At 40.7% G+C, this 26499-nt stretch overlaps 1 protein-coding gene across 7 annotated transcripts in view; it reads left to right on the top strand.

The window, feature by feature from the left end:
- WASF3 (WASP family member 3) overlaps positions 1–26499 on the top strand; it is a 137905-nt gene that overhangs the window by 77516 nt on the left and 33890 nt on the right. For 4 of the 7 annotated variants that reach the window (XM_090028496.1, XM_090028446.1, XM_090028488.1 and 1 more), the window contains one exon: positions 25694–25836. In XM_090028496.1, the coding sequence (XP_089884622.1) occupies positions 25704–25836 (133 nt within the window). In that variant the 5' untranslated portion in view covers positions 25694–25703. Of the gene's footprint in view, positions 1–15383; positions 15431–23722; positions 23916–25693; positions 25837–26499 lie in introns of all 7 variants that reach the window. The other 3 variants (XM_090028455.1, XM_090028472.1, XM_090028481.1) reach the window with 3 other exon arrangements.

Raw genomic sequence — 26499 nt, 5'->3', positions numbered from 1 at the left:
CCATCTGGCTATAACCACATTCAAGTCCATCACAGGGTTTCTCCCTCTCTCATCCATAACAACTGCCCAAGTATCCTGGCCTCTTCCTTTTCCTTGCTCCGGCAGAGTTCCAATTCCTATGGCTGCTGGCAGGGAACTACCTCCTTGGCCTCAGCCTGGGTTTATATATAGGTCAGGCCCTGCCCCTTCCGGTCAGCTGACTCACTGGTTCCCTGGGCAACCCACAGCTGTGCTTCTTTATTACTACTGTGGCTGCCCTAGTAACCAGCAGCTGAGCTCCCCATTCCCTGCTAGGGCCCTCTGCCTAGCTGTTTCTACCCCAAGGAGCAAGACACCTGCGTGCTTTGTGACACACCTCCCCACTTTATAGGAGCAGAACACTGGGGTGCTCTGCAACACCTTGCAAGAATTGAAGTGTACAATTAAAGCATCTGTTGCATAAATACTCACAGCTTCAAGCATCTGACTTCTTTTCTGTGTGTTAACATTTTATCCATAACTTCCTCTTTTTTTTTTTTTCCTGTGTACTTTTGTTACTACATCTATTTATAGGATAAAGCTGACTACACAGCTTGTCCTAAAGCTATTGTTTAGCTGGATAGAACTGCAGAGCTTCTTCATCTGCACACACAGTTAGAGGCTGTCTTGTACTTTAGGTATTAATAGCAATGAACTATTAGTATAATTTAGCAAGGGAAAGTTGATGTCTGCTGATAATCGGGGCTGCTGTTTGAGTTGATGCCGGCAGATACTCTATTGTGTGAGTTCACGTACCCACACTTTTGGAGAGGCTGGCCCCAGCTCTGCTCCCTGTCCCAGTGCCTTTTTCACAGGAGACAGTTTAAATGCCATTGTCTGACTGGAGGGATATTTTTAATAACAATGCTGCTCATGCACACAAAAATTACATATAAATACTTCATCCCAGTATCCTCTTCAGGGTTTTGAAATTTGTTGCCATCCTGCAGTATTTACATGAGCAGAACCGGTGCTTGTGTTTATTATCAGGAAAAGTTTCAGACCTCAGATGCAGTCTGTGATTGAAAAATAAGGTAGGTTTTTTCTGCAAAACTAAGCCAAAAAGACTAGTTGAAAGAATTGCAGGGAAAAATGGTTGGAATCGCTAGATGCTGGAAAGGAGCAGATGGAAGCCCCTGGAAAGGTATGCATGGTATCTGATAATATGGCTGTAATATGCAGCAAATCAGTTTATTTTCAAGTCTCTGGTTGTTGAATTTACTAGATATTTTCTCATTCAGTTTAGCAAATATAAAAGCTGTTGAGCAGTGATTGCCAACATGAGCATATGATTAGACTTTCAACATGTTAAAGTTGAAGGAAGTAGCTGGGAACGAGGATTAAAGTAATTAATACTTCAGAAGGCTGAGCCTGGAATGGGGGAAAGCTGGGACTGCTTTGCAGCAGGTACCGCTGAAGGGACCCCTTTGGCACTGCCCTTGGGCAGGACCAGAGGCAAGGAAGTGTGGTGGGAAGGGTTATTGTATTGTAATTGTATTTCCTTGGCAGGAAGGGGAGGATGAGCGAGTTTTGGGGACAGCCATAGGCCCCCCTGTGAGGGAGGGAGGGTGTAGGCTTGGGAAGGACAGTAATGAAGGGGGCTTTCCTGAGTGTTAGTGAGATAGGACTGGGAGGGAATCTGGGGACAAAAATTGTTTTTCTTGTTTGTAGAGGTAGTTGATGGTTGGGAAGCAAGGTTGGGTTGGACAAGAGGAATGTTCTTGGTTGGTGACGGGGGAGCAGGAGAGGGTGTGGTGGATTGCTTTTGAATCTGGGGAATTTAGGGAGGGATTTTTTTAAGTACCTTCTTATTTTAACATTTTATTCTGTTTTTTGTAACTTGTTTTGATTTTTATTTTTTGGTTATCTTTTACTGTAAGGTTCTCTGAGTCTTTTTTGTGAAGGGTGGCATATAAATTGAAACATATTTAAAATAGATGCATAAATAACATATATAAAATGTAAGTGTTAGGTGCCTTCCATTTTCAGACTAGCAAGTATTTGCGTTCATCTTGGAAAGTGTTGGAAATGGATACCTTTTGGATTCTTCAATGTCAAATATGCAATTAAACAAATGTAAGTAAGTCTACAGGAAAAAAAAGCAGAACAATGATTAGTTTCATCATCCATTTGAAACATTCTTGCTAATATAGTTCTTTTTTTATATAAAACTGCACTCAAAATTGAAATCCACATTTGAGGCCTCCTTGTAGCTCTGTAATGTTAACTTTATTCAGAAGAAATATATTTCTTTCATACCCCAAAAGTATCAAAACTAGGATACAAAGATTAGTGCACATAATGCTAAGGGCCCCTTTATATATGAAGCTGAAGGCACAAGAGGATCTAAGGCACAATCCATGCGATCACACCTCCTGCCATGCCACATATGCTTGGCAGATGGCATGACTGTGGGGTCCAGCATCAGATCCTATCATGCCTTATTGTTGGTACAGAGGGAGCCCGGGATTGCCATTCCAGGCTCCTCACTGCACTGGCAAATAGCAAGCTGCCAGGGCTGAGAGTCCTGCAGCTGACAAGATTCTTGGCTCCGGCAGCCGTAGGGCACCCCTGCAGCTGGGAGATCACAGCAGCTGTGGGAGCACAAGCAACATATGTAAAGTAAAGCTAGATAGAAATGAGCTGTAAAGTTATTACACATTTTTAAGCATTACATTTATAGCTGGTTGGACCTTTTTAAGGTGCCAAAGTTCATTTGTATGTGTAGCCAGTCTAAATTAATTGTGCAGCATAATAGATATAACATGTAGAGGGGGCCCTTATAAAGCAATTTAAAGATGGGCTTAAAGCTCTTAACCCTGGATATGTCCCTTCAACTTACTGCATTAACCCAAATCCCAAAATGACTTTGAATTTAAGATAACTCCCCTCCCTCCCTGTAACTAGATTCTGTATATGGAATATGTATAAATTTGTTTTAGTCTTCCATTGTAGAATCTAATTATTGCATAGTCACCTTAAATTTTGCCCCTCCCCCCTGTCAGTGCAGCAGGGAAAGTAGCAGTAGCAGGGAGGCAGGTGGGCACAGGTCAGGCAGACCCCTCTACTTGTTTCCCCCTGACAGTGCCTGTGCCTTCTGCTGCCTGCCCCCACCTGCTTTCTGCAGCCTCTGCCTCAGCCTGCTTATCACAGCCTCTGCCCCACTTCAGTCTTTGCCCCTTTCCCCCTTCTGCCTCGGCCCTCCTCGCTGCTGCTCACTGTCAGGCACAGCTCCACCTCTGGCTCCATGCCTTCTGTGGCACAGAACACATGCAAGCTCCAGCCCCTACCCTTCCACAGAGCAGTGTCCCAGGGCCAAGCTGCCAATGCTGCATGGCTGGGCAGGGGCAGGAGCTTGCATGTGCTCTGTGCTCAAGAGGCAGTGGAGCCAGAAGGGAGCCATGTCTGACAATAAGCAGCTGCCAGGGAGAGGGGGCAGAGACAATGGGAAGGAGGCACAGGGGCTGGCAGACAATCACTGCAGCTCTGACTCTGGCTCTGACCTGGGCCAGCAGCTGCCTTTCCTACATTCTGACTTGTACTCAAACCTAAGATGAGGGTCTTTTCCCTACAGGTTGAGGAGGGTGAAGCTCATCTTGGATTCAAGTAAATACAGTATATAAAATAAAAGATTTGAAATTGAGTTTTTAAATGCAGGATAGTTGGTTAATTATGAGAAATGATATGTTAATCGCCATAAATATCCATATTATAGAAAAGTGTGTTTCTGTTTAACATTGGTCTGTATTTGAACCCTCTCCCCCCCACTTAATATCTCTCCAAGTTTTTGAAAATTTTAGACAAAGAATCTAAGCACTAATTTTCCAAGGACTTGGATGATTAGGAATAGTTGGCATGGTGTCATCAAGGGCAAGTCATGCCTGACCACCCTGCTTGCTTTCTATGACCAGATGACTGGCTCTGTAGATGCGGGGAGAGCAGTGGACATAATATATCTCGTCTTTAGTAGGGCTTTTGATACAGTCTCCCACAACATTCTCGCAAGCAAGCTAAGGAAGCCTGGGTTGGATGATTGGACTGTAAGGTGGATAGAAAAATGGCTAAATTGTTAGGCTTGGAGCGTAATAATCAGTGGCTTGATGCCTAGTTAGCAGCCAGTCTCAAGTGGAGTGCTCCGGCAAGTGGTTCTGGGGCCGGATTTGTTCTTCATAAATGACATGGAAGATGGGATGGAGTGCACACTCAGCAAGGTTGCGGATGGCAGCAATCTGGGGTAGGAGGGTAGGGCTAGGATTCAGAGAGACAGATTGGAGTATTGGCCCAGAAGCAGTTGCATGAGGTTCAATAAGAAGTGCAGTTCTGTTCTTAGGATGGAACGATCCCATGTACCACTACAGCTTGGGGACTGATTGGCAAAACAGCAGCTCTGCAAAAAGGACTTGGGGGTTACAGTGGACAAAAAAAATGAATATGAGCCAACAGTTTGCCCTTGTTATGAAGAAGGCTAATGGTATACTGATCTGCATTAGTAGGAGATTGCCAGCAGATGGAGGGAAGTGATTATATTCCCCTCTGTTTGACATTGGTGAGGCTACCTCTTGAGTTTTGGGCCCCCACTACAGAAAGGATGTGGACAAATTGGAGAGTCCAGTGGAGGACAAATGAAAATGGTTAGATGACTGTGGCACGTGACTTCTGGGGCTTTTAACATTACCTAGCTCACAACTGAAAGGACTCTTTAATCATTATAATCTCTGGGGCAGGCATTGCTATCAAGACACTAACTGCCCTTAGGTTGCTAATCTTGTCCAAGATCTGGGGTGGAGATTTCTGTTAGTATGTTTGAGCTAATGATTCACTGTAGTAGGGTAGTAAATGGAGATGGTGTCTACAGCAAGCAATCCCTCATTTGGTACTCAGTGGCTGAACATCTAGGAAGAGGGAGTAGAGGGGAAGTCTTGCTCATTCCACATTTTCAGCCGCTCTTTTCCACAACATGGAACCATTGTTCTTGGACACAGGAGCCTTGGTTTGGAAGATGGTACATGATGATACTCTCCTTTTACATAACCTCAGCTGACTGACTGAATATCTAGGTGATAGTGAAACTGAGCCATCCTCCAGTGCATCTTATCTGCTAACCCTGTATGTAATAGTGACTTTGCATATCAGAATTGCAAAGACAGCTGTAAACCAGTATAATGTTCACAGAAATTTTGTAGGTTTTCATGGAGAAGGTTAGAGGTTCTGCATTTGTTAAATGTGTTTCAGAAACTAAGGCAGATAAGGTATTTTGGGTAAATCTGGTATCTTTTATTAGACCAACTAAATAAAAGATACCAGATTTACCCAAAGAACCTTGCCTGCCTATGTCCTTAGACCAACACGATTACAACCTACACCCCTGTAACACTTTCAGAAACTACGTTTTTTAAAACTGCTTTATTTGACATGTCAAATGAGAATTGACTTTTTTATACTTTTCTGACTCTTCTGACTTTTCAGTGTTCATAGATTCATAGATTGTTAGGGGCTGGAAGGGACCTCACATATATATCATCCAGTCCAGCCCCCCTCTTCCATCCCCCGCCCGGCTCTAGGCAGGAAGACAACTGGGGTCAAGTGACCCCAGTGAGGTGACTCTCTAGTCTCCTCTTGAAAACCTCTAGGATAGGTGACTGTACCACTTCTGGAGGGAGTTTATTCCACAGTCTGGACACCCTGGCTGGGAAGGAAGTTTTCCTGTTATTAGCCTGAATATACTCCTTCCAGGAGTTTATATCCATTGGTCCTGGTCTTCCCCAGGGGTGCCCTGGTGAACAGTTGTTCACTAAGCTCCTGATTGACTCCTCTGATATAGAGGTAATCTGCTATCAAGCCTTCTCTCAACCTTCTCTTCTTTAGGCTAAAGAGGCCCAGGTTCCTCAGCCTTTCCTCATCAGGGGCTTGCGAGGCAAGCCATATCATACGGGTGGCTCTTTTCTGGACCCTCTCAAGTTTTTCTATGTCCTTATTGAAGTGCAGCACCCAGAACTGGACACAGTACTCCAACTGTGGTCTCACCAGTGCTGAGTACAGCGGAAGTATCACTTCCTTAGTTTTACACGAGATGCATTGGTTGATGCATGCCAGCGTGGTGTTTGCCCTGCTGACCACTGCATCGCACTGACAGCTCATGTTCATGGAATGGTCAGTCATTACCCCAGGTCCCTTTTGGCTATGGTGCAAGTCAGGCTGTCACCACCAAGCCTGTATTTATGTTGAGGGTTATTAGCCCCCGGATGGAGCACCTTACACTTGGAAGTGTTAAACTTCTTCTGGTTCCGGTCTGCCCAACTCTTGAGCCTGTCCAGGTCCTCCTGCATCAGCAGCCTATCTTCTGGTGTGACCACACTGCCCCATATCTTGGTGTCATCTGCAAACTTGGCCAGCAAGCTTTTCACTCCCCCATTCAAATCATTGATAAAGATGTTGAAAAGCACTGGTCCAAGCACAGCATTGTTCTTGGTAACAACAAAATCCAACGTAAGCTAAGATTTTGATGACCCTAGTTGGGGAAAAAAAAGTTGCTGACGCCTCACTTTGATCATTGATTATACTGTAAGACTGTTTGCATTTTCATTTTTAAGTCTAGTTTCTGGAATGTTCTTTCCCTTGAGCTGTGTAGAGCTCCTTCAGTACAGTGTCTGATTTCATGGCACACCGATTTCCAGCCTGCAAGCTGTGAATAGGGATTTTAGGAGGAAAGACCAACAGCTTTGCTCAGTCTGAGGCTTATTATGACTTTATAATAGCCTATGTATCTCTGAATGGGTGTTACAGATTATGTAGCAACTAAATTCTTTGAAAATGCTACAAATGAAGCATTGTTTTGTTAGTCATTGGCTTATATGTTTTCAGTAGTGCTTCATTTTTTTCTCTGCATTTTGAAAGAGGAATCACTGACAAAACTAAACTTTAGTGAGCAGCTGGTTGATGCATCTTGTTGAAATCTGAATTTGGGATGGACAAGAGGAGGATTTGTGGGAAATAAGCCAAAGTTACCAATGGAAATTAATGTGTGTGCTGCTTTCTCAGCTATAAACTTTAAACATTTATGCCTTCTACACACTTACATTAAATTAAATAAAATCTAACAAGGCTTGATACATTTTTCTGTAAATTTCCATTCACTTGCTTATACAATTATATACATATTGAAAGATATTCAAGCATATCTTTCTACTTTCATTTTAAAATCCATTTTGAATACTAATGTTGAGGGAAAGGGGATCTAGCCGACCTGTTATTAGTTTGTGCATTGATTGATGCCATAGGGGGTGCAAGTGTGGCATCAGGTGGGTAACCTAGGCACTTGGCATGGCAGGAGAGAGGGTCATATGGGATCAGGGGCCCATGGTCCTACTGATGCAGCTTGTACTAGCATGGCCCAAGCCTCATGCAACACCCAGCCACTTAGAAGCTTGACAGTCCTGCCTTAAGCTAATTATTTTGGATTGGATTGTTAATGAAATACTTAATTCTGATTAAGATTGATATTAATCTGTTTCCTGCTACACACTCATAAGCGTTGCATTTCCAGGTGTGTCATGACTTCTTTCTCTCCTATGAGCTTAGCTTTCTTGTCCCTGGCAAATCTTCCATGTTGAACCATACTGTGTGAGGGACTGCATGCGTGGAGGGGAAGACAGCACAATGGGCATGGAATTGAAGCTGCTCTGAGGCTTTGTTTCCTCGGGTGGATGGATATTATTAATATCAATCAAAACATTTCCTTTAGTTTTTCTTAATGAATATGCCCCCAATCTATTTTTTTCAGCATGGAAACTTCTATTTTGCGAGAGTCCATATTTTGATGGGAAGATGTTTCTTGTTTAAAATTGCCACTGCGAGTCTGAGGAAAGCTGCTGGGGGGAAGCAGGAGAGGGAGAATTCCCCTCCATTCCCTGAGGCTGCCCTGGCTGTCCCTGGGACTCAGTGGCCCAGGTAAGCAGCTGTGGGGCAGGGGGAAGGGAAGAATTCCCCTCACCTCATTAGGGCTGCTCCAGGCTTGGGGACCCTGGGCTGGGGTCAGGAAGCTCCCCAGGGCAGGAGGGGATTCCTTCTCCCTCCCTCCTGTGGTAGTGGCTGAGGCATGGGGGAGCTAGAGAGGAGAATTCCCCTCAGCTCCCCTGGGTTGTCCTGGGCTGGGGCCCCTCAGGCTGGGATGAGGGGAACTCCATAAGGCAGTGGCTCCCTGGCTTCATAGTTTCATAGTTACAGGCAGGCACCTAGTCCAAAGAACTCCTTCCTCTCTGTGGTAGTGCCTGAAGCAAGCAGGAGGGGGAGAATTTCCCTTAATCCCCCACCCGGGCTGAAGGAGGCTCCCTCAAGGTGGGCCAGCACTTTGAACGGGGGGGGACAGCAGGGAGTTGGGGGCAAATGTTGGGGAGCCAACTGGGGACAGCTCTACTTGGCTGGGCTAGAATGGCCAGTAGGCTGGGAAATACAGTCTAGTGTCCCCTGCCTACTGGCCTGGGTCAGTGCAGGCCTTCTACTGCCTTTCCCAGTTGCATGTTAGTTCAGTTGGTTATTGGTTCAGTCTGTGCAGCTTAGAGGAAGCTGCGTAGATGGAATTGATTCTGCCTCAGGCTTTTTGACTGTCTGTATTTAATTGTGAGGATTTAAACTCCACGTTCTCTTCATGGCGAATCCTAAAGAATGTGACAGCAATAATGTTAAAACGTGCTCTGACCCAGGCAGATATCCCGAACACTTGGAATCCAGTAAGACGCTGTTAAATAGGATAAATCTAAGTTAGCAAGGCATAAGTTTGAAGTTTACATGTGCAAAAAAATTCTAACAAATTTAACTTCCTCCCATTGGGTTGGGCCATGCCCCCTTCCTGCTATTGGGCTGGGCCACACGTGTCCCCCCTCCCTCCCGCCCCCACAGAAATGGATCAGGCCAGGTTGCTTCCCGTGCCCTGTCCTCCTCTGCACTGCCGAAGGGGCCTTGCTGTGCCTGCCTCAGTTACTAGATTGGGTCCACCGGCCGAATCCAGCCTGCAGAGGGACCAGACACTGGCCTGCTGGATGAAAAGGTTTGCCACCACTGCTCTAAACTATCCTGTATGCTTTCTGTCTTCCCTTCCTCATCACTGCAGATTACCAAGGTATTTGTGTGCCTGTGGTCATGCTGTCTTGAACTGTAATCTTATCAAATCTCATTAGATAAGTAGGACAATGCTAGGACAATCCTTAGTGTAAGAAAGGAACTTGCAGAAGATGTTATGGTTCAGTAGGGGTTTAAATAGTAGTATTCTGTAAGTAGCACTTTTCTCTTAATGCTGTTATTTAACTAGTGCTGCACAACACTGAAGCAGAACCCTCTTGTCTATGGTAGGCTAAAAGGTATGGAGGGGCAGGATTCTTAAGTATCTCTGCATTGTACGGTGTCTAAACTATGGACTGTTTTAGATGCAGCTTGACTGTTTCCATAGCACTGCTGCCTCTGGATCTGTCTGGGCACAGGGAGAGATAGCATGTGGTCATCCACTCTCCTAAATGCCACCCACTTCCCTAAATATTGAAGTAATAGTATTTGACAGCTGGGGAAATGTTCAGAGGGACTTTGGGCCACTGAAGAAAGAAAATATAGCAGTGGGGCCAGCAGGTTTCTGTATGGGAGCTTCAAACTGATGAGTGAATACAAGACGTCTGGGCTGCCACACAAGCTGATTCAAGGTGAAGGAAATAAGTCATAATGAGAGCATTTTCTGAGTAGTAGTGGATCCAGTGCTGGCTGAATTGTCATTGGCAACTTGGGTTTTTATGCACTCTTGTAGAAACAAGGGAAAGGAAATCACTGGGATCCTCGGATTTTTGCTCGTGTGTGTTTTTTCTTGCTGGGAATAAGAAATGAAATCTTAAAGATAAGGTTCCAGCAAATTCAGGAAAAATTAAATCCTTATTGTTTGCTTCCTGCTTGCCCCAGAATTCAGGCAGTTGCAAATTTTGTGAATTGACCCTATTAATAGAAATAAGTGTTCTAGAGGTAGAGAAGACAACATTACATTGTATGTGCTAGCATCTTCTTATACACACCACTAAGAAAAAGCTCAGCTAATAAAAATGAATTATTTAACCTTTTCAGAGATTCATTATATGTTTAAAATTTACATATTCATTGTCTCTCATTGACTGCCAACAAAAAGGCTTTTTTTTTCTAATTGCAAACTTGACCTGGGCAAACTAACTGCAAACTTATATTGATTTTATGTAACTTGTACATCTAAGTGGGGATTGTGTGGAATGGCTTGAATCTTAAGGGCTAGAGACAGAAGTTGTACATAAACTGGTTTAAGTGATCAGAAACTAGTTTAAGTCTGTATCGGACCAAAATAGCCAAAAGTGGTTTGAGATAAACCTGGTTGAATGTAGTATCAGACTTAACTGATCTGGGTCAAACTGGTTAATGGAACTTTTGTCCCAGACCCTTTCCTGGCTGAAGTTGAATCAGACTCCCCCTGCATCCCAGCATGTTTTGCAGCCCTGGGCTGGGCTGTGCTGTCTCCTCTGCTTTGTAGCCAGAGCAGTGAGGGCTGGCTGACAAGGGGATGGGGGTGGGTAACCTGGCTGGTGTCTGCAGCTGGGTCTGCCTGGGGGTGGGGGCAGCCCCTGCCAGACATTTCCCCTCTGGAGCAGGGGGGTGGGGTGGGGACATGGGGTGGTGGTGGGGTAACAGCCTGAGAGGAACTGCTCTCCCCCAGGCAACCCCCTGCTGGTGCTTTAGTCCCCCCTTCCCCAGCTTAGGGTACTGGTGCCAAGCCCTGCAGGACCAGACTGACAGGTGGGAGGTGTTGGCAAAGACCTGGCACAATCATCACATGCACATGCTGGAGAAGGAGAAAGCTGTTGTAGACAGCTTGAGCTGGTGTGTCCAAAGAAAGCAGAGAACTACTTTTACGTTATAAGGCAGAACTTGTAAAAGGTGGGAGACTGGAATACCTAAGCAAGGACTTTTTGAATATCAGGCTGTAAGGAGACACTTTGTCCTCAGGATTATGTAAGACTTATGCAAGGATTTCTCTTGTTGTTCTGGTTTCTTACATTCCATTTGAAGTTAGATTACACTGTATTTTACTGGGCTGTATCTTAGCTTAGGCAAAGGTTTTTGATGGTTCTGTCATGTGCTCGCGGTTGCAAAGTGCTGTGTTCAATACATGCTCGCCTCAGAGAAAGGGCTATTCTTGCTCAAGCTTTTATGAATTCAATACTACCTTTTCCACCACCCCTCTCCTCAGTCTGGCAGTGGCTGCCCTCACCTCCCTCCAGCGGGGATTGGGGGAGGGGGAAGGGGCAGAAGTCTGGCAGACACTGCCCTCCTGCCCCCTTCCTGCAGACCTTGGTAAGAGTCCTGTGTGGGCCAGGAAGAGAATTTAAACCCCACTCTCCATTGTGCTAGCCCTTGGCTGGTGCCTGGCCATGCCTCCTCCTCTGGAGCGGGGGGTGACAACCTTGGAGGGCTTCTGTCTTTCTTTCCCTTTAGCAGTAGTTGGCAGGCATCCTTCAGCTTCTGGCTTGAGCCACTGCAGTTGTGGCTGTATTTTCTGAATCAAAAGTGGATGTGTGTTTTATTTGCTAATTGGCTCAATCTGTACAGCTTAGACTAACCTGCAAAGACTGAATCAATTCAGCCTTGGGCTTTTTGACTGTCTATACTTAGCCAAGGTGTCCTGCCAACTCCATATGGTTGTAACTTACGTATTGCACTGCCGGTACATTAAACAGCAATGTGCTAGTATGAGGTATGTGCTATATATTGTATTTGGACACAGTTGCAAGTGCATTTAGTTTGACTTCTGTTTAAATGCCAGAAATCACTAAATTAGTTTTGTTCATAATTAGATGAAGAACAATAGCATACTGATGGACAGAGACGTGAACTATGCAATTTTAAACTTCCGGCGTTTTTGAGTAAATAGAAAATTTATAAAGGGGGATACTTTTGTTATACTTATCTAACTCAAACATGGATTCTCTGGTATTTTTTTGCATCATCTTTCCAAATACTTTTTCTTTGAGTTTAAGACAAAGTAGGGGAAATTTCATCCCAAAGGGGGATCCTGAAAACACCTCTTCAAGCTCTCTCCCAAATAAATGAGAAGATGTCTGGCAAAAATGCCTCTTACTGCTTTAAAAGTAGTCATAGATTCCTCTCTCTAACTTTCTGAATATCTGAAGGGGATGTATGATGCCATGGGTACCAGAAGGGGTTAAAGGGATTAGAAAGTTATTTATGATTTAGGGGAACTATTAAGGGGTATGGTCTATTCTCCATTGCTTTATCATGTTTTTATTTCTGTCCTCACACAGTGGACATTAGACATCCAATATTGTCACTTTAAAATTCACAAAAATTGATGTATATGTGAAAGTAAATTTAGTAGAACTCCTAAGAAACCAATTTTCTACTAAGGGTTCCATAACCAGTAATCTCATAATTTATTATTTTTGCATTCACTGCTGTCACCTCTTGGGGCTCAGGAGCCAAAAGTAAAAATTAAATACTCTATTTCTACAAGGAAACAAACATTTCAAGTAGTTTCTGCTGTGTAATGCTTGGAGTTGGAACATATATTATAACAAACTCTCCAATTAAAACAAAAATGAAGCTGAAAATAATAAGTAGCCTTTTGGTTTAGTTTTTTTCCCTGCCTGACCCCTACAAGGGGCAATGGAATAGAATCTTGATCATAGAATATATTCCTTAGATAATTCTCCTGAAATTAATTCAGATACCTGGTGGGATTTCATAGACATTAGGGCTGGAAGGGACCTTGCAAGATCATCGGGTCCAGCCCCCTGCCGAAAGGGCAAGCAGTCAGCAGGGGTCAGATGATCCCAGCAAGAAAGGCATCCAGGTGTTACTTAAGGAATTCAGAGTAGGTGCCTGTACCACCTCTGGGAGAGTCTATTCCAGGTCCTGGGGACTCAGGCAGTAAAGAAGTTTTTCCTTATGGCTAACCTAAAAATGCCTTCCAAGAGTTTGTGACTATTGAATTACATTTATTTCTAATTTCTATGTAAATGCATGTTATTAACAGCCCTGATACAAAGTTCATTGAAGCAGAGTGGAAAGGCCTCAGCAAACTTTTGCTTAAGCCCTAATTAGGAAAACAATTAAAGGAAAGAAGTGATAGAAAAGATGACACTGTGGTAAACGTAATTACAAAGCAGTGATTATATTTTAATTATGGAGCACACAAATGTAAAGTCTTAATGTTATATGTACAATCTTAATCTAGCCACAGAGGGTGAGAGTCCAGACAAGCAGGAATGTGCAGTATGCAGCGCTGCATGCACCACACATGCAGGTGTTCCCCGCACTGCTGATTTGCAGTGTTGGGGGTTGGGGCCGTGGGGGGTTTGACATTGAAAGATCCTGGTGTCAAAAAAACTTGCACTTTAAAAAAAACGGGGTGGCGCATGTGGCAGCACTGCGTGCTCCCCGAAACTGGAGCCTGGCCAGCCAGAGCCACTCTATTTGGTAGTTTGCCAACTAAGACAGTGGTACAACAGTGATGTTTGCTTGCTTTTTTTACTTTTTAATTTATACTTGATGTATAACGAGTATAAATTAACAGAGCTAACAGAGAATTAGTACCATGCACCTATGGTATTGAATGACCCTCTACTTGTCTTGATTTATGCAGATGCCACATTATTAATATCACAATCCCAAATAGGCCTTCAAATGTTATTAGATGCTTTTCAGCAGCCTCAGATAGCTTGGAAATCAGGAATGCTAAATCCTAGGTGTTGGGTTTTAGTACTGAAAGGAGGAAATGAGTTTGGCTTTTACAGGAAAATAAGTTAGTGTCTTCATTTAAATACCTTGGAATCTATTTTAATAAAAATCTGAGCTGGACTGAGCAAGTCAAAGCACATGAGTGAAACAAGTGTTGGGTGGAGTTTTATTCTTTTGCAATAAGATAGGTAGGAAGGTGGTACTGGCAGCACTAAAGATATATATATAAAGTACTTACTGTATCAAGTGCAACTCTGGGGCACTGATCCCATGGTTCACTAAAAAAGAGAAGATCTTTAATAACTTTACAAAGACAGCTTTTATCTCTACCTTATTTTACAATGGGAGCCTCTCATGCTCTGGGTTGGGACTGATTAATGTGAGCACCTTAGCTCAATTAAGAAGTTAAAATTATTGCATGAAAATTGGATCTTTGATGCCTACCAGATGCCCTGAGAAGTACACTTGAGAAGCCTCTTTTTCCAAATAAACACTTGTTTGGATGATTAAATGATACTTTTATTCTCCAGATAAATAGCCTGGTAAATAAACTAAGAATCACTGACACAGAATTCCCCCTGCATGTTTAACAGGACATAAATTTGTTTTAAAGGCTGCTTACAGATGTAAAAAAAACCAAACCAAAACAAAAAAACCCTCCTCCCTCCTGCCCCAAACTCCACTTCTCCACTTTACTGGAAGAAGCAGTACATTATTTTGACCCAGCTCCACAATGTCTATATAGTCTGGGTGCTTCAGTGGGGCTTTTGGCACTTTTATCTAAAGCCGATTCAATCAGCTATTAGATAAAAGTCCCACTAAAATGCCTGATCTATACAGATGTTGGATGAGCTGGGTCCAACTAACGCAATGCCTCTCCTGGACATGTGCTGGGCTCAACTCGGAAGCACATGGAGTTTGAAGTAAAGCATTGTTTTTTGTTGTTGCTTTTTTAACATCTGTAAGCAGCCAAAGATGGCAGCATACAGACAGATATACAGGCAGTGAGGTTTCCTTGAACTTCCCCTTTCTTGAGATACTAATAAAATATTAATTTGGCTTAGAACCTATCTAAGTGTGGTACAAAATTACAGGCAATGAGAGTCCATTACTAGACGGTGATTCACTTCACTGAGATCTGTTATCATGGGATAACAGATAAATAAAGGAATAATTTAGGTTGCATTAAGACCCCACATTCAGACAGTATATGTTCTTGTGGAAAGAATGTGATCAATGACTTATAAACTGTTTGGTCCTGTTTGTTTTTATGAAGAAATGAGAGGATTTTCCCATTAGCGTAAAATTTTAAATACAGGACTGATGGGGGTCGGAGGAAACAAATCTGCTTCTTTCTAACAACTTGCAGCCTGTTGTATACTTCATAGGTGTATTTGTGTTACATGCACAAAGAATAAGAGCTAAAATCAAAGTGATTTCACCTGTTTTACTTTATTGTCCACTGCTTAATTTTATCTAAGTTTTTTTTGTATCATTGTGCAATTTGTTTTGTTTTAATTTTTTTAAAACTGGTAGAAAGTATAATTTTATGGTTTGCTTTTATCAAAAAAATGTAAATAATGTAAAAGTTTATATATAATTTCATTTTATAGTGAAAGCTGTAAATAAATACTACTACTACATCGAGTCATAAGATAAGGTAATGTATACGTTGAAAAGACATTTTTCTTATAATATTTATTTAGTGTTATAAAATTATTAATGAAGGTATAGCACAGCTGATGGTGAGAATATTAGAAGATTTTAAATATGAAGGCAGGTGTTTCAAACAGTATGGAATGCTTTTTTCTTTCCTACCCTCACCCCTGAACATCCCCATTCCCATAAAGCCATCTGGAAAGCCCTGTGTGCAGGATGAGCAGTCATCACAGTAAGTACAGGATTAATATGTCAGCATCTTTTGTTGATACTTTAATCTGGTCACCATTTGTTCAAGAGAAAACAACAAAGTAAACTGCCATTCTGTGTATAGTTTAATTGGCTGTATCCATGTCGAGAGTAAACAGAAGAGAAGCTGATCCTCATTCAGCTCAATTTAAAAAAATAATTACAATAGTGATGGCCAAAGTCACTTTGCATAGCTATGCTCAACCCCAGTGATATCCGTATTAAAATGTAACGTGACTAACAATTATGTTTACTGCTAAGCACTCTCAAATAACAAAATTTTTTGGAACCACATTTGAATCATTTGCTGTTTATATGAATCCCATGAAAGCTTTAATGTGGATGTTTCCATAGTTCCACAGCATGGAACTATGCTGATGTGGTCTTACGACTTACATTTTTGAGCAGGCTCTCTGGTGCATGGGATATCCTAACCAAAAAAAAAAAAAAAAAAGAAGAAGAAGAAGAACTGGAATCATTTATATTTAATAAGACTAAGCCAATATTCTGAAGAGAGGAGGAGTTTGATAAGTCTACTGATGAATAAATAAAGGAATAATTTAGGGAGAGGTCAACTTTATGATTCAAAAAAGGAAGGTTGTTGCTATATGAGAAACCTTCTTGGATCATCTCCTTTCTGACTGAAATGAGAGGAGAGGAGTACTAGGAACTTACGGCTCCAAAATGCATTCAGTGCAGTAAAAATGGGTTCTTAAATTGTAGTAGTTAATATTAGATGTCAAGTAAATGGGTTTTGCTTAAATAAGACACAAGGGTAAAAAATAACGTTCAGTGAGATGAAATACTAAAATATGCTAAATATGAGAGACTACTAGGAGATTTTAAGCTATAACAAATAATGTACAGCAGATCACAGTTTTAAAGAAGAAAAAAATAGGAATTTAACTGCTGTAAGGAGATATACTCTAAGATTAGAGGTTTTAATTCCATTTCCCCCCAAAACATACTGTAAATGAGGAAGGTGTTACTGGGGGTGGGGAGTGGGCTGGAGGAGCCAAGGAAGACCACTCAGTCACAGTGGACTTGGAAAAGGTTAGTGGAGCAGAGAAGTAAATGAGTTAATGTTAGTTGAAAAGTGTTCACAAACATGTCAGGAAAAAACAGGAGAAACTAGGCTTCTAAATAATGAGAAGAAGAATCAAAGTTTTAGAAATGGCTAGTATCCTAAATTCCTTTTAAAACTCTTTTTTCAACAAGAAGAGAACACATAATACTTTTATTTCTATGTTACACATGAGGAAATAAATGATCCATCATTTTAGAAAATATAGAGATTTAAACTACAAAATACATTTTTTAAATATTAGTAATGTTCTTTGAGCACAAACAAAATTCAGTAATGTTGTATATTAAAAAGTTTAAAATCCTTTTATGTTACAATCAAGACCAAGGCAGGAGAGAGAGGAAGATTTCTTTATATTCATATATCCAAGGCTTTGTGTTCAAGGAATCAGGTTAAACATTGTTCACCCAAACCACTGTATGAACTCTGTTTTGTTAATTACACAAAGGAAGAAATAAATGATCTTTTAAACTGTATTCATTTGGCTTTACTTTGATTAATGTTATTAGTTGATCTGAGTCAATTGTATATGCTCTATTGATAATTTACAACATTTACATTGACGGAGTAGGGAGAAATCTTTCTCATTTTTTATACAAAGGATTTTATGACATTTGGATTTGCTTCCTGGAAATCAATGGGAATATAATTTTGCTCAAGTACACCTGTTGATATTGCCAAAAGAACTGTAACACCCAGTCTGTATTAGAAAAGAAAATAAGAAAAATAATGACACTTATCCTTGGGATTCTAATTCATTGAAGTATGTATAAACCCTTGTTAATTTTTAAGGGAAGGTAGTTCTGTTAGAAATAAAGAGAGTTCTCTACTTTCATATGGTCAGTCAGGTGCAATAGTTGGTTTGCCCTCCATTAGATTTTTGAAAGTGTGGAGATGGGTTTATAAGACCTGATGTAAAAATCCATCTGGTCTGCAAGCACTGCCATAAGACTGTTTTTTCCCCCCCCTGTTGTTTAATGCCTTGATTTCCTTTATAACATCACTAGGCCATCCAATAATTCTTGAAGAAGTTTTGGGGGGCGTGAAGGGATGCAAGTTCACAGAACTGCAGAATACAAACAAAATGGGCAAGTTCTTGTCAGAAAAAAGAAAATTGCTCCAGGGATATCTAAGTCAGCTTCACAGCTGTCTTGTATTCAGACAGAGGCAACATAAGGAGAAGATAAAAAATGGAAACCCAGTGCTAAGAGGAACAAACTATTTTCATTTGAATCTTAACCATTATAGTCTCCTTTCCCAAATAGAATGCTTTATAGTCAGTAAGTTACAACCCCTGTAGAAATACTTTGGTAAAGAGCAGGTAATGTGCTACTTGGAAGATCTGTACATATGCTTTTTGGATGATGTACGTCCTTCAGGCCATTATGAATACATTCATTATACCATTGAAAAGCTGTGGCTCACTGAAGAAGAAGTAATTGTTCTTGTTTTGTATTGTAGTGGTTCTTGGAGAATTGAGGCCCCATTACATAGGCATTGTACACATACATAACAAAGACAGTCTCTGCCTCAAAGAGCTTAGCACCAAGAATAGGAAGGCCTGCATGAAATAAAGTGCCTAGAGAAATATGAAGAAACACTGAAACAATTAGAATAATGAACAGTAGTCCTAAAGTAAATATAGTAACTGTCCAGAAACTTTACAGTGATCTGAGCAATAATAATCCCTTAAGTTAGTTTCTATTCTTAGTAAAGTAATGTAACAAATATTAAGTGGTTGTTTTCTCTTGATATCCAGAGGGTAATGAAATTGTGAACAGCAAGCAGGAATGTGTTTATAAAGAATAAATCATGCCAGCTAAGTTTGCTTGATTACTTTATGATATAAACCATAAAATTATCCTGTAAAATAAGTGCGGTAATATAATGCCCAGTAATTGGATGTGATAGTTTAAATCTAATTTATAAGAGAGTGCTTGAAGTGCTAGCTCAGATTTACTGGAATTAGAAACAATGCTGTCTTTTTGGATCAGAAATCATTTAAGACTAATTTATCAAGAGGGAATTGATACATGACAATATACTCAGTGGATAAAGGTGTTCACTGAAGTTTTATGGGATTCTGGATTTAGTTCTTACTGATTTGGAATACTTAAATTAACAGATAATTCTAAATATAGAAAAGTTGCAAACATCAGTTGGTACAGGGAAATAATGCACAAGGACTTGCACATAACTATATTGGCAGGGGAGACCATTCCCTTTTCTCCAGGCAGGGGAGACATCAGTAGTTAGCTCCTCACCCCATAAAGAAAGCTAGTTTGCCAACAGGAAAAGAGATCAAGAGAAGGAGGTACTGGAGAAACTTTTCTTCAGCATTTAGAGGGAAAACAGATTCCATCTCCCAGCACATGGAAAGGAGAAATAAAACTCCTCTTCGTGTGCTTGAGAAGTGCTTGAGGAGGGATGTAATCATGAGTAATTACAGGGAGAAGAGGGAACTCCAACAGGGGAATTGGGAAGTAAAGAACATGGTGGGAGGGCCAAGATGACTTTCAAGGAAGCAAAGTGGGGGTACCGGAAGAGCAGAGGTGGAGGGATTTAAAATTGTTTGGCAGTTTGTAATTTATGGGCAGGAGAGAGATTCCAATGCTAATTTGGAGGTCTCGTGAACAGAGCAAGGGTGATCAACATCCACGAACAAGCATTTGGTCTCCCTTCCTCCTTGCTTTAACTCCCAACTTTAGAGCCAGAATTATTCAATGCAAAGAAAACTTGAAACTCAAGTAGAAAGTAACAGTGATATTAAGAAATTGGGTACAATTCAAAAGAAAAAGGGAAAGAATGTTATCAGGGAAGATTAATTTGAGGGGTGCATGATGACAAAGAATGGTGGTAGAAAGAACACAGATCTTTAAATTATAGAATCATAGACAATAATGGTTGGAAGGGTCATCAGAAGGTAATCTAGTCCAACCCCCTGCTCAAAGCAGGACCATTCCCAACTAGATCATTCCAGACAGGGCTTTGTCAAGCTAGGCTGTAAAAACCTCCAAGGATGGAGACTTCACCACCCTCTAGGTAATTTGTTCCAGTGTTTCACCACCTTCCTAGTGAGAGAGTTTTTCCTAATATCCAACCTAAACCTCCCTTGTTGTAATTTGAGACCATTGCTTCTTTTTCTGTTATCATTGTTCTGTTATCTGTCACCACTGAGGACAATCTAGCTCCATCCTCTTTGGAACCACCTTCAGGTAGTTAAGGGCTGCTATCAAGTCCCCCCTCAGTCTTCTCTTCTCCAAACTAAATAAATGCAGTTCCCTCAGCCTCTCCTCAGAAGTCACGTGTCCCAGCCTCCTTACCATTTTCATTGCTCTCTCCTGGATTCTTTGCAACTTGTCCACATCCTTTCTATAGTGGGTGGCCCAAAACTGGACACAGTATTCCAGGTGTGGCCTCACCAGTGCAGAAGAGAGAAGAATAATTGCTTTGCTTGATCTGCTGGCAACGCTCCTACTAATGCAGCCCTGTATACTGTTAGCCACCTCGGCAACAAGGGCACACTGCTGACTCGTATCCAGCTTATTGGCTACTGTAACACCCAGGTCCTTTTTTTCCAGAGCTGCTGCTTAGCCAGTCAGTCCCCAGGCTTAGCAGTACATGGGATTCTGCCACCCTCAGTGCAGGACTTTGCACTTGTTGAACTTCATGAGATTTCTTTTGGCTCAATCCTGCAATTTGTCTAGGCCTCTCTGAATCCTAGTGCTACCCTCCAGCGTATCTATTGTACTCCCAACCTTGGTGTCATCCACAAACTTGCTGAGAGTGCAATTCATCCCATCTTCCAGATCGTTAATGAAGATGTTGAACAAAACCGATCCCTGGTCCCAGGACCAGTCCTTGGGGTACTCCATTTGATACCAGCTGCCAGCTAGACATTAGTACCCATTGAGTCTGACAATCTAGCCAGCTTTCTATCCACCTTACCGTCTATTCATCCAACCCGTATTTCCTCAGCTTGCTTGCAAGAATGCTGCAGGAGATGGTATCCATACCTTGCTAAAGTCAAGGTATATCACATTCACTGGTTTCCTTGCATCCAGAGAGCCAGTCATCTCATCATAGAAGGCAATCAGGTTGGTCAGGCATGACTTGCCCATGGTTGAATCCATGCTGACTGTTCCTAATCACCATCTTCTCCAAGTGCTTAGAAACGGATAGTTTGAGGACCTGCTCCATGATTTTTCCAGACTGAGGTGAGGCTGACTGGTCTGTAGTTCCCTGGATCCTTCTTCTTCCCTTTTTTAAATATGAGCACTGTGGTTGCCCTTTTCCAGTCATCAGGGACCTTTCCTGATCACCAAGAGTGTGCAAAGATAATGACCAGTGGCTCTGAAATTACATCAGCCAAATTCCTCAGTACGCTTGGATGCATTGCTTTTGGCCCCAGGAACATGTACACATCCAGCTTTTTTAAATAGTCCCTGACCTGTTCTTATACCACTGAAGGCTGCTGACCTCCTCCCCAGACTCCTGTAGTTTGGAAGCTGACCTTGCTTGTGAAGACTGAGGTAAAAAAAGACATAGAGTACTTCAGCCTTTTCTTCATCATCTGTCACTAGGCTGTCTCCCCCCATTCAGTAATGGACCCACACTTCCCCTGACCTTCCTCTTGTTGCTAACATACTTGTAGAAACTCTTCATTATCCTTCATGTCCCTTGCTAGCTGCAGCTTTACTTGTGCTTTGGCCTTCCTAGCTTCATCCCTGCATGCCCAAGCAATATTCTTATACTCCTCCCAAGTTTTGTCCAAGATTCTGCTTGTAAGCTTCCTTCTTCTGTTTAGGCTCATCTCTTCCTAGCAATCCTTCTTCCTGGAACGACATCCCATGGTTGAGGAAGGTGAATCCCTACTGCCTTGTCTGGAAGGCATTAACATCAAAGATGCAGAGACATATAATTAGAAGTAGTAGTATAGTTTAATGGGTAGGTTATAGAGCTGGAATTTAGGAGACTTATTTTCCTGATCTTATCACTAACTTACTGTGTGACCTTTGACAAGTCTGTTGTTTTCCTTCTTGATATGAGGATTATCATAGTTGACTTTCTTTGTAGGGGGCTTTAATAGGCATGCATGAAAAGCTCTGTATTCAATTAGTAGTGATGAAACATACAAAGGGCAATTTTGTGGGGATAACAAGGAAGAAAAGTATTCTGTGCCAGATGTATTCAGCTGTGTAAACTCTCCTAAAGGAAGCAGAATCAGCCATTTTTGAAGATTTTTTTCCTAAATGAATTTATTGAAGATGGTAGACAAAACAGGAGAAACAGCCCCACATTTCCAGGAAGATGCACTAGATGATTGAACAGGTTTTTTTCATCTCTAATATCTGTGAATGTATGAAGACTGCATTATGTCTTTAGTTGGTACAAATCTGCCTGTCTAGAGTTCTGAAGCTTCAGTCACAGTTTTTAATGCCACAGGAATGCTTTTAAAGTAAACTTGTCATTTTTTTTAGGGATTAGGAAGGATGGGGATGTTGATTTCAGTAACAGCTGTTAATTTGAGTTCCTGCCAATTGTTCAAAGACCTCCAAGCAGTTTAGAATGAGCTGTTTCAGCTAGTCTCTACTAATAGCCAACACTATTAGTGTTATTCAGAAGGATTGTACATTGTTTGGAGTCTTTCATGCCTTTACATCTGCTTTCTGGCTGAATTTTAAATGTCTTGTTATAGTGTGGTAGTCTATAAGCAGTAACCATTTCCTGTAGTTTCAATTACCCACTTCAATTTAGGGATGGGGTGTGATCTGAGTTGAAGCAACACTGCTAAAAAAGTTGGAAAAGCATGCAAAAAGTAAAAATGTATCTATTATCTCTTGTATTCCTGCATCTGCAGTAATAACTATTGGTTAATGACATTCTAATTTAAAACAGAGGACACTTTTGAAGATAATATTGAAAATCATTGACATAGCAAGAGATGCTGTCAGGGAGAATTTAAAAATAGACTATTCTAAATGAATTCAGATTTATGATGGTGAACCTTGAAATATTAGGCACAAAAATTGTAATAAATAAATAATATTTTAATGAGTTTTAATTTCCTCTGCTCATTAAGAGATGACTTATGAATAGGCTGTGAAAAATGAGTGAGAAACTACCATGTCTTCTAATATTTGAGGTATCTTGTAAAACAAGAAGTACCCTAAATTATCAATTAGTAGGTTTAAAGAAGTACTTCTTACATAACGCATAAAAAACGTGGAATTCATTGCCACAGGGTATTGTGAATACTAATACTATAATCAGGTTAAAAAAAGGATTAGAAAAAGTTAGGTCTATTGGGATATTAAACATAACAATTATGGATGTCATCTGAGACCCATAACATCCCTAAGTCCAGGAGTGGATCTAGGATTTTGAGAAGGTGGGGTATAATATAGTTTACTGCGTGTGCACTACACAGAGAAGGAGAGTGTAACCACAGTACCTGTCTAAACCTGTAACAGCCAATGACTGGCAAGGCTTAGCAGGGGATGGATCACTCTACACATTTGTGGGGGGGGGGTGTTCTTACACTTTTTACGCTGAAGCAGGGGTATCAAACATCCGGCCCGTGGAGCTGTATCATCTGGCCTGTGGGTCTCCTGTAGTCACCAGGATTTAGGGGGTGGGGCCCATCAGTGAATGCCAGTGACAGAGCCTTGTCGGAGAGGCAAGCAACAGCTGCACTAACCTCTACCGTTTCCTGATGCTGCTTGCCCCACCACCACGGATAGGTCTGTATTCAGCTGGTGAAGCTCTAAAGCAGTTACTAATTGCCAATGTGGGAAATAGAATACTGGGCTAGATGAACCTTTGATCTGACTCCTCATGGTAGTTCTTATGCTGTCAAGTAAGTCTTTGCCAATAGATGATGATGAATGAAGGAATATATATTTGTAGTTCATGGATTTTCCAGTTTCCTAATGTGATTGCCTTTACTTCTCTTTTTAGGAAGGTTGGCATAGAAATCAAATAAATAGGGAAGAGCATCATGCATGAGAGTTCTCTTGCTAATGAAGGAGATTGATGAAGTAGGCTGTTGCCTATGAAAGCTCATAACTCTGTGACCCAGTTAGTCCCAAAGATGCTACCCTGCCCTACCTTCTACTGGACTTCAGAAAAACATGACTGACTGCCTGCGTGTGTGTGTATTTTAGGATTTGGAATCTCTACTTTATACCATTGATCTCTGCTCCTCTTTGATTTATTTTCCACTGATTTCAATGTTACTACTTTCTAACCCAGTTCCTCATAAGGAGTTTCGTTTTCTCCATAAATAGTATGTTGTGCCTTATACAAAAAGGGCTGTTGCTAAGATACTTTGGCAGTTCTAAACGTCCAGATGTTATGTTTTATAGATGGACTTCACAAAAATGAATAAACTTGTATAGTAAATAATGCCTTTAAAGCTAATCCAGTCTTAAAGCAATTTGAAAACATCAATCAGAAATAAAAATATTTCAAGAGGTCTTCTGTTGAGTAAAAATTAATTTGATCATTTATTTTTTCTCATTTAAACATCAGATTTAAAGGAATTACCAGACTGAACTAGCTTTAAAATATAAAATATTTTAAAAATTATATGCCTTTGGGAGGACAGTGAGAGATGCTTTGAATAAAATTTAAGGTCTTTACCATAGTTTTAAATAGGTTTTTATAAAGATCCTGTTGAAACAAAATAGTTCTAAATATTCAGCTAAAAGAGAAATATGTATATAAAGATTTCTAAATTCTTAGTAAGCTGCATTTAAAATATTTTCCTTCTATCTTGATACATTAAAAGTTTTATTTAGAAAAAAATATATAACCTTTTGTTAGAATTATTCTATAGTACTGTTCTGAAAATAGAAATGCTGTTTGTTTCTGTTTTCCCCATTGGATTTTAATTTAAAGTAGTTGAAAGGTTTATTGAATTAAATGCTTCAAATAAACTCCTGCCTTGTTGTTTTTTCCTAGCCTGCCTACCTTATGTACCATTCTAGATTACATCAGTGCTCTGATGAATCTGAACATATATACCAGTATATGTTTGAATAGCTTATGGATGCAGTGTTATTCCATTTAAAAAAAAAAAAAAACTTTCCTTCTCCAAGCTAAATCATTCTTTCATATAGTGATCAAAACCTGCCTTGACTAGTTGCTTCCACTCTTATTTCTTTATTTTTAAATACTGAATTCTGCTCCGTTCATCTCTAAAATGTCCATGTCAAATTCCTCTTGCTTTCCCATGCATCACTGTGATCAAAGTTTAAACCAACATTAAAAACATATATTGTATATCATCTCTCACTCCATGTTTGAGTCATGTTGTTGATTCCCGATTAAACTATCCAGCAAGGTCAGTTTTCTTGCTGTTATGTTTGCAGCCCCATATCATGAAGCCCTCAGCCATCTGTGCCTCTGTCTCTCTTATTCTACACAGACCTCTCCGGTTTGCCACATGCTTTCTCTCTTTTTGCTTTCTTTCTTTTTGTCTGCAAATTATTCATCTCATGCTTGGAGTGTCCTTCCAAAATCTGTTAAACCTGCATTCTTATTTTATTCAGATAACTCCTAAAACACATCTACATCACCTAGAAAAACAAATAGATTTAGAATTCAAGCCAAAAAAAAGATTACATGCTTTAGCTAAATGTCACGGTTTTTTTTGTCACTTACATGTGCTTCTTCCTCGGCATGTTTCTTGCATGTTAGATCCTCATATGTCTGTCAAGTATGTAATTTAGATTCTAAAATCTTTGGTGCAGAGATCTGTCATTCTTCTATTTTCTAGGCTTTCCCTATTCCAGAATGCACTCAAATATTACAGAAACTGTTCTAATGTTCTAATGTACATTGGAAAAGGAGATAGTATTTATGTATGGATTTATCAATGCTGTATATGTGTATGAACCATGTAACAGGTTTTTCTTTAAATTGCAGATTGTGAGTCATGCCTTTAGTAAAGAGGAACATTGAACCTAGGCACCTCTGCCGAGGAGCTCTGCCTGAAGGAATTACCAGTGAACTGGAATGTGTAACCAACAGTACCCTTGCTGCTATTATACGGCAACTTAGCAGTTTAAGTAAGTACCTGAACTTCAGTGTATAAGTGCTGTTCCATGTCTTCAAAGAGCTCTGCAAACAAAATATTTCCAAAATTAGCATTTACAATAGTAGAAACCTAAGTGTTGTGCTTATGTTTCCATCAAGTGATTGCTGGAGCCAAGATTAGAACTTGAGCTGTGAGTTGCCAGCTTTTCAGGTTTGGGTGCAGTTCAGTAGATTGCTTGGTCTCTTGGAATCAGATGGCTAGTTTTATTTGTCTTTTTAATGTTAATTTTTCATAAAAACTTCCTGGCTCCTGGCCCATTAGAGCATTTCAAAAAGACATGTAAACACAGTGAGAGATAATGGCTGAGGAAAGTAGAATAATCTTAGAGACCAACTTGGTTTTGTTAAAGGAAATGTTTTCTTCCAGCTTCATGAAGTAATGGCATCAAATAGCTTTATGAAGTAATTTTGACTATATAAAGTCCTTTGGTAAACAGTCTAGGCTTCACACATCATATAGCGAACCCATTAAATGTTATTTCTGAGAGTTCAAATGTATGGGGAAACTCTGATTGCAGTGACTAGTAAACTGAGCTTTTTTGTGACTGTTAAGCTCTTGTGCCTAGTCCATGCTGTGCTGACCAGTGTTCAAAGAAAATAATTGCATCTAAATATTTAGAGCATTACATTTAAAT

The sequence above is a fragment of the Crocodylus siamensis genome, chromosome 1 (genome assembly GCF_052110815.1).
Source record: "Crocodylus siamensis isolate JL-2025a chromosome 1, ASM5211081v1, whole genome shotgun sequence".
NCBI classification, from domain to species: domain Eukaryota; kingdom Metazoa; phylum Chordata; order Crocodylia; family Crocodylidae; genus Crocodylus; species Crocodylus siamensis.
This window is presented reverse-complemented; position numbering and strand designations above follow the sequence as displayed.